Here is a 12,712-nt window from a genome sequence, read left to right on the forward strand (position 1 = left end):
GTTTGCCAGATCGGGTAGCGCATCTGTAGTTCGATGGAATGAGACATAAGAAACTACAAATTTGACTTGCGTTTGATGTCGCAATACATCGTACTTTCATAAATCATGCAACATATTCTACCTTGTCTGTGGACATTGTTATTTGCAAAGCCGGTGCTGGATAGACAAATAGTGTGCGTGCGACAGAGGGGAAGTTCTTTGGTGTTGCTTTAAAGCCACCTGAGGTGAAAGTTACAAGAGGTGGGATGATTACATATCCGGTATGATAATGCATTAATCCTAATTTAGTCAGAAAGTTCAAATAGTCCAGCGTAGGAAATGGAATTGTCCAGGGGATTAGGAGTCGTCATAGGGCATGTGGTGGGTCGGCAGTACGGGCCAGGAATCTGGGCAGAGTTGTCATAGGCAGGTGGTGGGTCGCTAGGCTGTACCAGGAATCCAGGTAGGGGGACAGTAATAGACTTGACAACTTTACCAAACATACCAATAGTAATAGCCAATGTGAGTTTTCTCTTCCGCAACATTTTGTACCCATACATAACGTTAGTCAATTTGTCTATCGCAAAAAGACGCTTCCGGCTGCTTTTTGGAACAATACGGTGGCAGCTTTTTTTTTTCAAACTGAAAAAGTGGTCTGCACAACTTCTTGTGTCAGAAAAAGATGCTTAGTCTGAACGTACCCTAACTAAAAAAATAGGTTGTCAGCTTGTACCCAAATATGTCCACAAAAGTGTTAATGGAAGCCCTTTTCAGAATTAGCCCCCTGACTAAAATGGTTGTTTGAATTGTTCTTCTTTCCCTCCTCAGGCGGAACCGGTAGTAATTGACCTAAAGGACCTGTTCCAGTTAATCTTCAACATGAAAACTAAGGAATCCCTGGCTCCAGAGCATGTACGTACAATTACCAAGGCTCTACTTACTTTTTTTTCATTGGTTGTAATGGTGGTCAGTTGGTTGCAGAATGATAGTCGTCTTCATATGCATAAATTGTATTATATATATTAATTGCCTGCCAAAGTATTTTTGCCATATCTTCAAAATGAACACTTCGGTAACACTTCCTTTAAACACAGTATTCAGAAAAGGATTATAAGAACATTCATAAAGCCTAATAATTAATTAATTAATAATTAATTGTCATCAGTGTATAGAATAGTGTTGCATGGTGTACCGATACTACAAAAGTATCGCAATACCCTGAAAATGTCACAATAGCTAATTTTATTAATATTAGTCTATGGGCTAGGAGGGCTCCACATATAATAATATAATTGTGTACTAATACTCATGCATTATATACAATAGCCTATTAAATACCATGCACAACTGTCCCACACCCTAAAGATGCACAGAATGATGTGTCAGAATATGCCATGGTGGCTAAATAAAGGCAAACATAGTGATGTTTTCCAAGGTATGATATACACAGTATATGTGCAACTACCCCTTCCCTCAAAATGTCATCATCACTATCAGACTCAGTATTAGAGGCCATGCCTCCGCATGATAGAGTTCATCATCCTCACTCTCTTCACTGTCATCTTTCCCTTCTGTCCTCTCAAGAATTACAATAAGTTCAACTGGCATGATGTTAGCATCAGTCCATTTAGGTACCATCACTCCATTTTCATCAACCATCCAACACTAGCAATATGAGGCCCATTTTAGGCCGATCGGTGCCAACTGAGGGCACCAAACTTTTTTGTTTTTTTCTGATAGCTATATGTGTCTTTAACACAAAAATGCATGAGGGACATCTGGGACTCTCAGCTGAAGCTTAGTAGAGCACTCAATATAGAGGTAGCCATACACCCAATTTACCTATACTCAATGTATTATGCATGGGCAGCATACTAATGAGGAGGGTGGGACATGTCTTATGTCATGTTAGTTCACATCCTGAGGGTATAAGCTTTCAGAAAATATATGGTTTATTTGGTTGGCAGCCATGGCCTACTAATGGGCAGCCATGGCCTACTGGTGGGCAGCCGTGGCCTACTGGTTAGCACTTCGGACTTGTAACCGGAGGGTTGCCAGTTCGAACCTCATAGGAACGGCTGAATAGCCCTTGAGCAAGGCACCTAACTAGGGGTCGACCAATTATCGGCCTGGCCGATTATTAGGGCCGATATTTATCGGTATCGGTCATTTTTTCCACCGATAAGCCGATATTGAAATGGATAAAGAATGAAACGCGCTACTTTGTCTGTAAAGTGTCTCTCACTCCCTGCATTTGCTACTCTGTGGTCAAGAGCATTGTCCCGCCCACTACACCGTCTGATTTGTTAGTTAGCACGAATGCAGCCAATCAGGATCGAAGACTGAACACAGAGAAAGTTTAGGATTCAGAGGCAGACTGTAGACTGGGCTTCAGCTGTACGGAGCTATTTTTTGAAGGTAAGGAAGGTAGCCTACATTGCTGAAGTTGCAATGAATCACAATCATCTACACTGAAGTTACAAAAACACCACTTTGTAAGCCATTGTCTCTTTGATCCGGATCAATAAGTAAAGCACCCACTTCCTTCATTTAGCGAATTCCCAAATGATGCACGTTAGTGGTATGCTGTTTACTAGTTAGCCATCAAACTCGTCCGTTAATTGTGAATTACGGGACACCTCGGCGGACATAGTACAGACAAGTCCTAAATTATGCGATAGCGAACGCCAAAAAGTCTAATTGCTCCTTTTTGAAACGGACTGTCAGAAAAGACTACATGCACCCAGGGCCAGCCGTAATTTAATCCGACCTGAACTAAATCGCGCCCTGAGCTGGCTATTAACGTGCCTTTTAGGCTCTCAAAAGTGTAGCTTATCGCATATGGACACAAATTGCATGCTTAAATAGCCTAAGAACTATTTTAAAACGGTTTTGTTAAACTATTCAACCGTAACACTTGCCATCACCCATGCACCTCTTCCTCCCCCTCTCACTCTCTCGTGCACTCACACACACACGATGGCAAAGCATCCTCTTTGTGACAGGTCCCTTAACAAGCACATAGCCCATTGTGTAGGCCTACTCTATGAAAATAATTGCTATCACTCAGCTCTTGGATTAACATGATAGGCCTACACAGGATATACACTTGCAAGTGATGCAAGTTGATAGACAATTGTGTATCAAAAGAAGAAAGAAAAGTTTGCATAATTAAATGCTTTTGAATGAATTTTTTGCAGCATATCGCCTTTACTATCTACCCCCTTTTTGACAACTGATATATCGGTTTTACATAGCGGTTATCGGCCTCCTGTTTTGGTAATAATTGATATCGGTATCGGCCCTGAAAAAACCATATCGGTCGATCCCTACACCTAACCCCTCACCGCTCCCAGAGCTCACTGCGTCGGGATTAGTGTGTGCTTCACCTCACTGTGTGTTCACTGTGTGCTGAGTGTGCTTCACTAATTCACAGATTGGGATAAATGCAGAGATTTTCCTCACGGGATCAAAAGAGTATTTATACTTATATATATATACTTATACTTATATATACTTATACTTATACTATATATAAACCCTTTATGGTACAGAACAAAATGTATTAGGTGTACACTTTTTTTCACCAAAATCCATAAAATTCTATTCATTTCAATAGGAAATTTACTTAAGAGGCTGTAGAAATCTTCAGCTGTAAGTTGGAAAGTACATCACACATTTTTGTCATGTGGAGGGCATAGACAAACAAAATAAAACAGGTTTGGTTTGGTGCCCTCTCATGGAACGGACTTCTCTGCTGGCTCATAGACTAAATGTTGCATATACAGTGGGCAGTGCTTCGACTTGGCCAGCTTCCCTCGCGGTCCGCACGCGGGATCACGCGACTTTAAGTTGTATTTTTCCAGTGACGCTGCAACGACACTGCAACGACACAGCAACAACCCAAACAACCGGCAGATGTCTCAAGTGAGCAGGGTGTCTCGTATAAAGAAATGGAGCCTGGAAAATCCTACACAGACTTCACTACAGACTTTAGCAGACTGGTTTAGAAATAATTTAATAGTCAGAAATATGCCTGCCCTGCTCTAATAAAGAAATAATTGGTTAACTGCGAGTGAATCCCGTTTGCAGCCGTAGAACAAACGCAGGACAAATTAAACATTCCGGTTTTCTCCGAGTGCAACAAGTATACAGACATCATTTGGACAAAATATAGAGCATATTACCATTGCTCAGCCAAATGCCTTCCTGTTACGTCCTGTTATCACGGAGTTACAGGCGATAAACGATTTTTGATGGTCACAAGTTTACTTCATTAGGGACTGGTCGTTATTTATTTAAGGGGCTACCAGAGGAATTTTGGGAGCATTAGTCAAAAAAGACGTGACCCTCCCTCGCCAGCAAGAATTTTTTCTATGACCCTCCAAAGTGATTACGAAAAAACGCATGACCCTCCCCTTAATTTATTGATGCCTTCTGTACTACTGGCTACTGGGTCAATTTGGGAGCTTGCATGCTACCACTCCTTTCTTAAAATGCCTTGAAAAGGCTGTCGTTTGCACAATTTCATAAATAATCACCGGGACCGAAACATAGCCTACCTGTCAACTTTTTCCAGGTTTATCACATACTGTATTTTAACTTTTTTCCCCATCTTAGGAGGAGCTGCAGGGCCGTCGCAAGGGGGTGAGAGGCCCTGTGCGAACTTGACAGGTGCGAGGCCCTTTTCACCCTGTTGCATGAAATCATGCGATAGCCTATTGACGGTGCATTTTAATAGTACACCATTAGCAGAGTCACATATTTGGCCATAAGCCGTTTATCATAGGCTATCACGAAACCAAACTACAAAGGCGAACACTTTAACAGGGGGAATTAATTGGGCATGAATCATGCTGAACGCTATTTGTCAATGAGTTGAAACACACATAACATTCAAACTATTGATACATTGTGCATTATGGACACTGGTCTGTAGGCTACCATTGGACAAATAAATGGCATTGACTCGCCATATCCTGACTCAGAAAAAAACATCTTGCTTTTTGCCGCAAACTCAGCAATGAAATCACAGGCCAGCTTGCAGGTAGCCAGGACGGCAATGAGTTGTTAACAGACATGAACCAAGACATATAGCCCAGCAGCAATCTATATAAAATAACACATAGGCCTACTTGAAGTACCATTCATGATGTGTTGTCAAATATTGAAGTTGTGGGAAGTTTACATAATTTAAGCTGTAGGATGTTTCATTTGTCCCCCTTAAATAACTCTTGAATGGTTTTGTTCAGAGCTATACATGCAACTGCTTTCGACAAAGGGCAGATGTATGTTGCTAGTGACAAAATATTAACTTTCAGTGTTTTACGATGTCTTTGTCATGGGGAAGTGTTTTCCCCATGCATTTATTCTAGGCTACTGTCAGTGACTGCCACGAGAGAAGCGGGTTCTGTGTTGCGTTCATTTCAGTGACTGACGCGAGAGAAGCGGGGTCTGTGTTGTGTTGCGTTGCGTCAATTTATTTTCATTTGGCATGCCCTGCCGTGCACAGCTCTTCAGTTCCGACAAAGCCGAAATTACTCATTTTGAAACAATGAGTGCAGGCCGGCCGCGCGTTTGTATGGTTATATTGATTGACGGGGGGATCCCAAGGAGCTTTCAGCCATAAGGCTACTTTGAGAACATTTCCTAATTCACCCGATACTAATATTCAAAATGTTGAAAACTATTTCGGCATAGCCTATAAGCAGTTTAATTAAATGCAATGTTAAGGCCCGTACACACTGAGTCCGATTTTTCGGACGAAATATTTGCACGAAATTACGCAGCCTATTAAACACATGCATTCGTATTAGTCTGTACACACCGAGGACGAAATTCGTTGCGATTAAAAACATTTTCGTAACGGTCTTATTTCATGCTAAATTTCGCATGCGAAAAAGAGCTGTTGACCAATCAAATAATGATTTTGCAGGGTTCCATTGATGTCACAATAGAACGACGAGCAGAAAAAAAGCTGATAGATTGGGTGATCATCCTACTGCTCAGTGCTCACGATGACTAGTCTCCTTAATAGGCCTATATGCCAAAGTTACAGAGAGTTTACGTTACAGTAGACTTTCTCAGGTGTTCAAGAGTAGGCCTACTCCTGACGAACTTCTTGCGTAGTGCAAACTCCTTACAGACAGCTTTCCCCACTTCTTACCACCGTCCCATTTTCACTCAACCAAAAAGAATTAAATCTCACTACAGACAGGATGGGCCGTAAGCTTTAATTTCCCCAGCACCTCTCAAGCCAATAGGCCTACATGGTTCCATGAATGATCAAGGCTATAATCTGTTTCAAATCTTGATGATTTTATGAGTTCTCCCTGCTTACTGAAAGTCGCTGTGTGAACCTGCGTGACGTGAGTGCGAAATAGAATGTGAAATATTAAAATAATCGCATCGGACTTGGTGTGTACACTTTGAGTGCGAAAATTTCGCACACAAATTTTTCGCATTTTCGCACTGTTATTTCGTATCATATCTGGTGTGTACGGGCCTTAAGTTGTAAACAAACGGGCTACTACTCACCCCCACCATCACTGGATAGGTGGTAGATTTCCGCAGGTCTAAGCCCGCTCTGCTACCAGTCTCCATTGATGGGGTCAATGTGGAGGTGGTAAGCACCTACAAGTATCTGGGTCTCCACCTAGACAATAAACTGGACTGGTCAGCCAACACTGATGCACTCTACAAGAAAGGACAGAGCAGGCTGTACTTCCTGAGGAGGCTGCGGTCCTTCAATGTGTGCAGCAAGCTCCTCAGGATGTTCTATCAGTCTGTTGTGGCCAGCGCCCTCTTCTATACAGTGGTATGCTGGGGAGGAAGCACAAAGAAGAAGGATGCTGGGCGACTTGACAGGCTGGTAAGGAAGGCTGGCTCTGTAGTGGGAGCTGAACTGGAGTGCATCACTTCAATATCTGACAAAAGGACCCTAAACAAACTGATCAACATCTTGGACAATGAATGTCATCCGCTCTACAGCACTATCAACAAAAACAAAAGAGCTTGATCAGCTGGAGACTTCGCTCACTGCCATGCACAACTGAAAGGCTGAGGAAGTCATTTGTTCCTAGGGTCTTTGAACTGTTCAATGCCTCACTAGAGGGAAGAGGAGAGATGCCTCTCCACCCTCTCCATGTTTGAGTACTGACTGCCCACTACTGCTTACTACTGCTTTACTACTGTTTTACTAATGTACACAGCCTAATGTTTTCACTACTGTTTTACTGCTACACTGTTTTTCATGCTATATTAGCACACATGATCAATGGCTGCGGGCAGGCTTCTGCTACAATACTGAATGAATGAATGAATTAATGGCTATAACCCTATTACCTCAACCTGTTCTTGCACTGAAATAGTTTTTTTTTTATTTTACCTTGTCTACATTATACTTTACTCTCCTATTTGTCCATATTATTTATGCTGGTCTCTAGACCTTACTCTTGCACTGTTGCACTGTTGGACTAATGTTGGACTACTTTTTGCACCTTCACCATGACACTCACTCTCTTGAGCACCTTGCCATGCACACATAACTAAGGACTATGGTTGGACTACTGTTTGCACCTTCACCATGACACTCACTCCCTTTAGCACCTTACCATTCCCGGCCCTGTCACTACAAGCGTCTTATGCCTGATCATCCTCAAGCACATTGGACTTTCTTAATTTAATTTATATAGTGTATTTAGTATTTAGTTTTGTTAGTTTTCTTATCTTTCTGCTGTAAATGCATATTGTGTGTGATGTCTGTATGCTACTGAGACCCTTGAATTTCCCCTTGGGGATCAATAAAGTATCTATCTATCTATCTATCTCTACATGCTGAGGCTTGGCCTCACAGATGCGCTCGTGCCTTAAGATGGCAAGAAAAATCTTCACGATATAGGTCTATTAACTGACCGCCCGATTCACGTTGGCTGGGGGGCAGGGGGGACCATCAGACATTTGTGCCCAGTTAATCCGGCCCTGCCCCCAACAAATCACACCTCTGTGACATCTTAAAAGAAGTCGAGAGGACTCCTAACTCACAGACCTATTCAGAAACCGGTTTTGTGGCATTTCGTCATGTTTTGAAATCCTATGCGGCTACAGGAGCTTCCAATCGTGAGGAAGCAATTTTGCATTGTAGGCATAACTAACATGCAATAACGCCACCAACAACAACCAAAACTAGGCTACTCATTGTCAACATGTAAATTAAATGTAACATTATTATGAATCAAATTAAAATGTTCTCTTTTGCAAATGTAGGCATAGGCATTGTAACAGATTAATTTAATAATGTTACAAAGATACTACATCAATCCATATGTTTCATTAGGCTACTAGGCTATTTGTTTTGTCTTACTCTTGATTCATTTAGGCTAGGCCTTGTTATTCATCATCTTCCGTCCTTGTGTAGCGCACGCATTCTCAGACCTGTCACCTGCCACTCATCATCGTAAGGGAGGTGTTTGGAATCATTCCCGTGTTACAATCATCAGCCAATCAAGGTGGTCACTTCAGTCAAGCTCGTGCATGAGTAATAACGTCATCCATAGCAACGAAGACTCACTCACTCTTAGTCAAAGATTCTAGAGCGCTCCGCTCCAGAATCTGTTCAGGAGTTGTCATTTTTCCTTACTAAGAGTAGGTCTGAAAGGTTTTGTGAATAACTTAATAATAAAAACTCATAGCTAAAATATTTTATTGCTATTTAGGAGTAGCCTACTCCTAGTGGTAAGATAAAAGGCTTTGTGAATATGGCCCCTGGTATCTAACCCAATGCATAGCCCATTTACACAAAATAATGGTTGAATATTAGGCTACTGATGATCATTGTTATTTAAGAACATGCAGTGTGCGTAGGGCACCGAAAACATCTTGCTTGTAAAAAATCATCATACCGCACATTGTGGCGGGTCTGTTATTTAACCTACTTACTGTAGGCTGCGCAAACCACAGGCCTTTATTTTGGGCAAGCCTGCATTCGAGGCAGGCCTTCTGTTGAAGAATTTTATATAAAGCCTGCGCTAACAGTAATCCTCCTACCCCCGATACCACAGCTGTGGATAGTGTGGAATGTTCAAGTAATAACACAATCCAATGTGTGTCTCAATTGTCCCCCGCTGACCACCTCACACATTTCTCTAGATTTTGCAACGACCTTACATCAGGCGCACGGGAACCTATTTTTGACCAGGGGTGCTGAATATCAAAAATAATAGATGTCCGACGATTTCTCCCCTCCTGGACATGTTTCGGATTTTGACTGCTAAATACATCATTTTAGTGCAGTGTGCGGGTGATAGAGAGAAGTTTTAGGGATCAATAAAGTATATCTATCTATCTATCTATCTATCTACGTCCTGGGCAGCCACAAATTCCAATGTTCCGCGACAGCACTCCGACTCCACTGCACCCACCCTAACCCCACAGAAGCACACTTGACATCATTAGCCTATTTCAGTATAGCTAAGGAAAATTACTTTTCTGATTGTCAAAACCACACCAGAGATGTTTGGCTTTAAATATAGGCTAATAATCAGGCTGCAATGATCTTGCAAATAATTCCTGAATAGCCTAAAGTGTGTCGTCTCCACAGCAAGAATGTATCCTAATAATTTCTATCTTAGCGACTAGTGAAATGATTTCACTAGCTATAATTTATTAATTTTGCAAAACTGTACAACACAATTAAAGTTTCTTTCAGCTTATCCATGCTTTTTTGAACGTGTAAATCGCATAGAATATGTAGGCCTATATCAATCATAGGCCTAGCCTACACACTTGATCGCTATCACCAGAGCCCGTTTACAGATTAGACATTCTCTGGCTATCACATAGGTGAAACCACGCTACGGTTCTTACAGTAACTGACTCACGTTCACGTTGATCTCTATAACTGTTAATTTTTAGTAGCCTATATTCCAACCAATCCATAACCCTTTATTGCTATTTGACTCATCATTTCACATACACAAATATAAATAATGTCAGACAGTGAATTAGTAATTATTTAAAAATATAACAAATTTTAAAAATCTATCTCCTGCCAGCAGGGGGTGCCCCCTTCCCGCGCCCTTGCCTTACATGACACAATGCCATAAAATGCCAGTTTTTAGGACACAGAATAATGTTTGTAATGATACCAGTTAGGTCTACGTTCAACAGTAACATAAGTGTAATTAGCTATTCATTGTTGAAGGTGCATGGTGAAGTGAAATTCTTACTTTGGAAAACAAACATTTGCCGATATCATTGGATAGGGGCACTGGCGACTTATAATGCAGGGGCTTACCTGGGCTTCAGCCCAGGCGCCTCGACCAATGAGGGGCCTCCTAATAATAATAATGATAATCAATAATATTAAACGGCCGTGTCCGTATTCGCGGCGTCAGTCATAGCCTACTCTGGAGCTAGCCTAATTGAGCACATCGCACTGCTCTACAATGACATCCATGCAGAGCCCCCCTTTGTCTTCTCTTCTAAAGTGTAACAAAATGTAACAAAACTTAATAAATTCCAATGGGTGTGTAGATGAGCTAAAGGAGAGGCTGAAACTGAATGACAAACGTACAAACTCTGGAGATACGTGGGTAGGATTGAAGCAACGATAAACGAATGACGTGGATTCCTGTAACTGTCCATGAAAACAGAAGGCATAGCAGGTATATCGTAGCAAATAGCCTGGCAATGAAAGGGCTTTAAAAACATGTATTTCACTTGTCTCACTGGAGTGAACGCAGAACATGGGCTGTTGCGCAAAGAAATGAATTAGTGATCAGCATCTCCCTTCACCAAAAGCTAAGTTTGACCCATTCGCACAAATAATAGCCTATGTTTTCTCCATTGTTAACGTGAGATATTTCTCCATGTAGGGTAGTATAGTGATAATGCATGAGGTAGCCAATGTTCACGTCACATGAGCCAGCTGCTTGTTCTGTAGGCTAAAAGTATTTATGTCCCTCCCAAGCTGAGCTAAAATGGTGTGTTAAGTGGACAGAATTTCAAAAAACCTCCTGGGGAACACCCCGACACGACAAACACATGCACTTTTGAAAAGCTTGAAACGTCCATATGTGTAGCCTAACGCATCTTTTTAGTTAGCCAGCCAGTGTTGTAAGAGTTCAACGCTTGTTTTCGTGCAGTAGGCTAGCCTTTTTGATAAGTGATGTCAGGGGTAGGCTGACGTGATTAAGGAGGGCTTTCTGTTCCTGTTTATGTAAAGGTTTTACATAGGCTCAATAATGATAGGCTACACTGCATGTTATAGGCTATATTAACCAAAAGCGCACGTTATGTAAATAGGCGGGTCAGATCGCGGGCCGCCTATTTACATAACGTGCGCTTTGCGGTTTGGGGGGGGGGGCGGGCTTAAAAACATATAGCCCAGGGGCCTCAGGTGGTATTAAGGCGCTAGGGGATAGGCCTACTTGTTTATTTTTTACGTAGCCTACAATGGCCAGTTCAGACAAAGCCGAAATTACTAATTTTGAAACATTTGTATGGTTATATTGCTTGACTTAAATCCCAGAGAGTAGGCTACCGCACCCCACAGTGATGGGCCTAGCGGTCTTACGCGTTCAGTGTGGGGTATAAACAAGCTGAGAATTTAGCCCGTCACAGACGTGGGGAGCTGAAGCTTGGGATACAGTTACTACAGTAACGGTATTTTATTTTACTTATGGAATATATATTTTTTTCACTTTTATAAAAGGCTTTGTTTGAATGCTGTTGGAACAAATAGTAGTTGATTAAAAAGGCAACTTTCTGTTGCAATATTCTGTGTGTTCTGGAGTGCAGGTAACTTGTTAAGCCAGTGGTTCTCAAACTTTTTCTTTCATTTCCCACTTTGATCAAGGGGGCATTGACTGATGATAGTGGAGATAACGTGTTATCCCGAGGCCTTTGCAAGTCAGCATCTCCGACGGTAGTCTACCCTATTAAAAATATACGTTTTCGATGTCCCAAACGGAGAGCCATACTTTATTGTTTTAATGGTCTCTATGCTACTCACCAAAATGTAGGCATGGGAACATGATGAAGTATCCAACTGTCGTGTGTTAAATTATTGTGATTACGAGCCAGTGGTTTTCAAACATTATGCAACAGACTCATATCGTCCTCGCATTCGCAAAATGAGGACATACAGACTGCTCAGATAACAGGTGTACCTCCAGTTATGCACGGTTTTAGTCAAGTCATTTAAATGTGCTGGTGAAACAGTTGTGTACTCTATTGTTATTTATCCCCTATTCACCCACGCCGTCAATTCTGTGGCGCAGTGCGTTAAGGCCGGCTGATGACAGCCGCCATTACGCAGCAGTTTTCAGTCCCCTGTCCAAGAGTTCGAATCTGGGTTAAGCGTAGTTAGCTTTTGAGAAACGCACCCCTGATGTCTGATGTGTGATCAGTGGAATATGGGGAGGGAAGTGACATTTTCTAATTCTAGGGGTTTTCTTATTCCAAATAAAACGGGATATTTCACTGTCCAGTTGTTTAAAAAAAGACTTTTTAATCATGATGGGAATATTTTGAAAAAGAAACAGAAATTTGGGTAGAATGTTCATCTTCAAGACATTAACTCTCCCTGCTAGGGATAGAGGAAGTTGGGACCATCTACCAAAATCCTTAATGACACGTTCAAATAAAGGTTAAATTTAAACAACAACTGGACAGACCTTGTTACAACTACACCCAGATATTTGAAAGAACTATCGACCAATCGGAATGGGAA

General features: G+C 41.7%; 1 protein-coding gene across 5 annotated transcripts in view; it reads left to right on the forward strand.

Moving 5' to 3' along the window:
• dab2 (DAB adaptor protein 2) overlaps positions 1-12,712 on the forward strand; it is a 235,420-nt gene that overhangs the window by 125,667 nt on the left and 97,041 nt on the right. For all 5 annotated transcript variants that reach the window (XM_042066207.1, XM_042066191.1, XM_042066216.1 and 2 more), the window contains one exon: positions 808-891. In XM_042066207.1, coding sequence (XP_041922141.1) covers positions 808-891 — 84 coding nt within the window. The remainder of the gene's footprint in view (positions 1-807; positions 892-12,712) is intronic.

This window comes from Alosa sapidissima, chromosome 2 (assembly GCF_018492685.1).
Source record: "Alosa sapidissima isolate fAloSap1 chromosome 2, fAloSap1.pri, whole genome shotgun sequence".
Taxonomy (NCBI): domain Eukaryota; kingdom Metazoa; phylum Chordata; class Actinopteri; order Clupeiformes; family Clupeidae; genus Alosa; species Alosa sapidissima.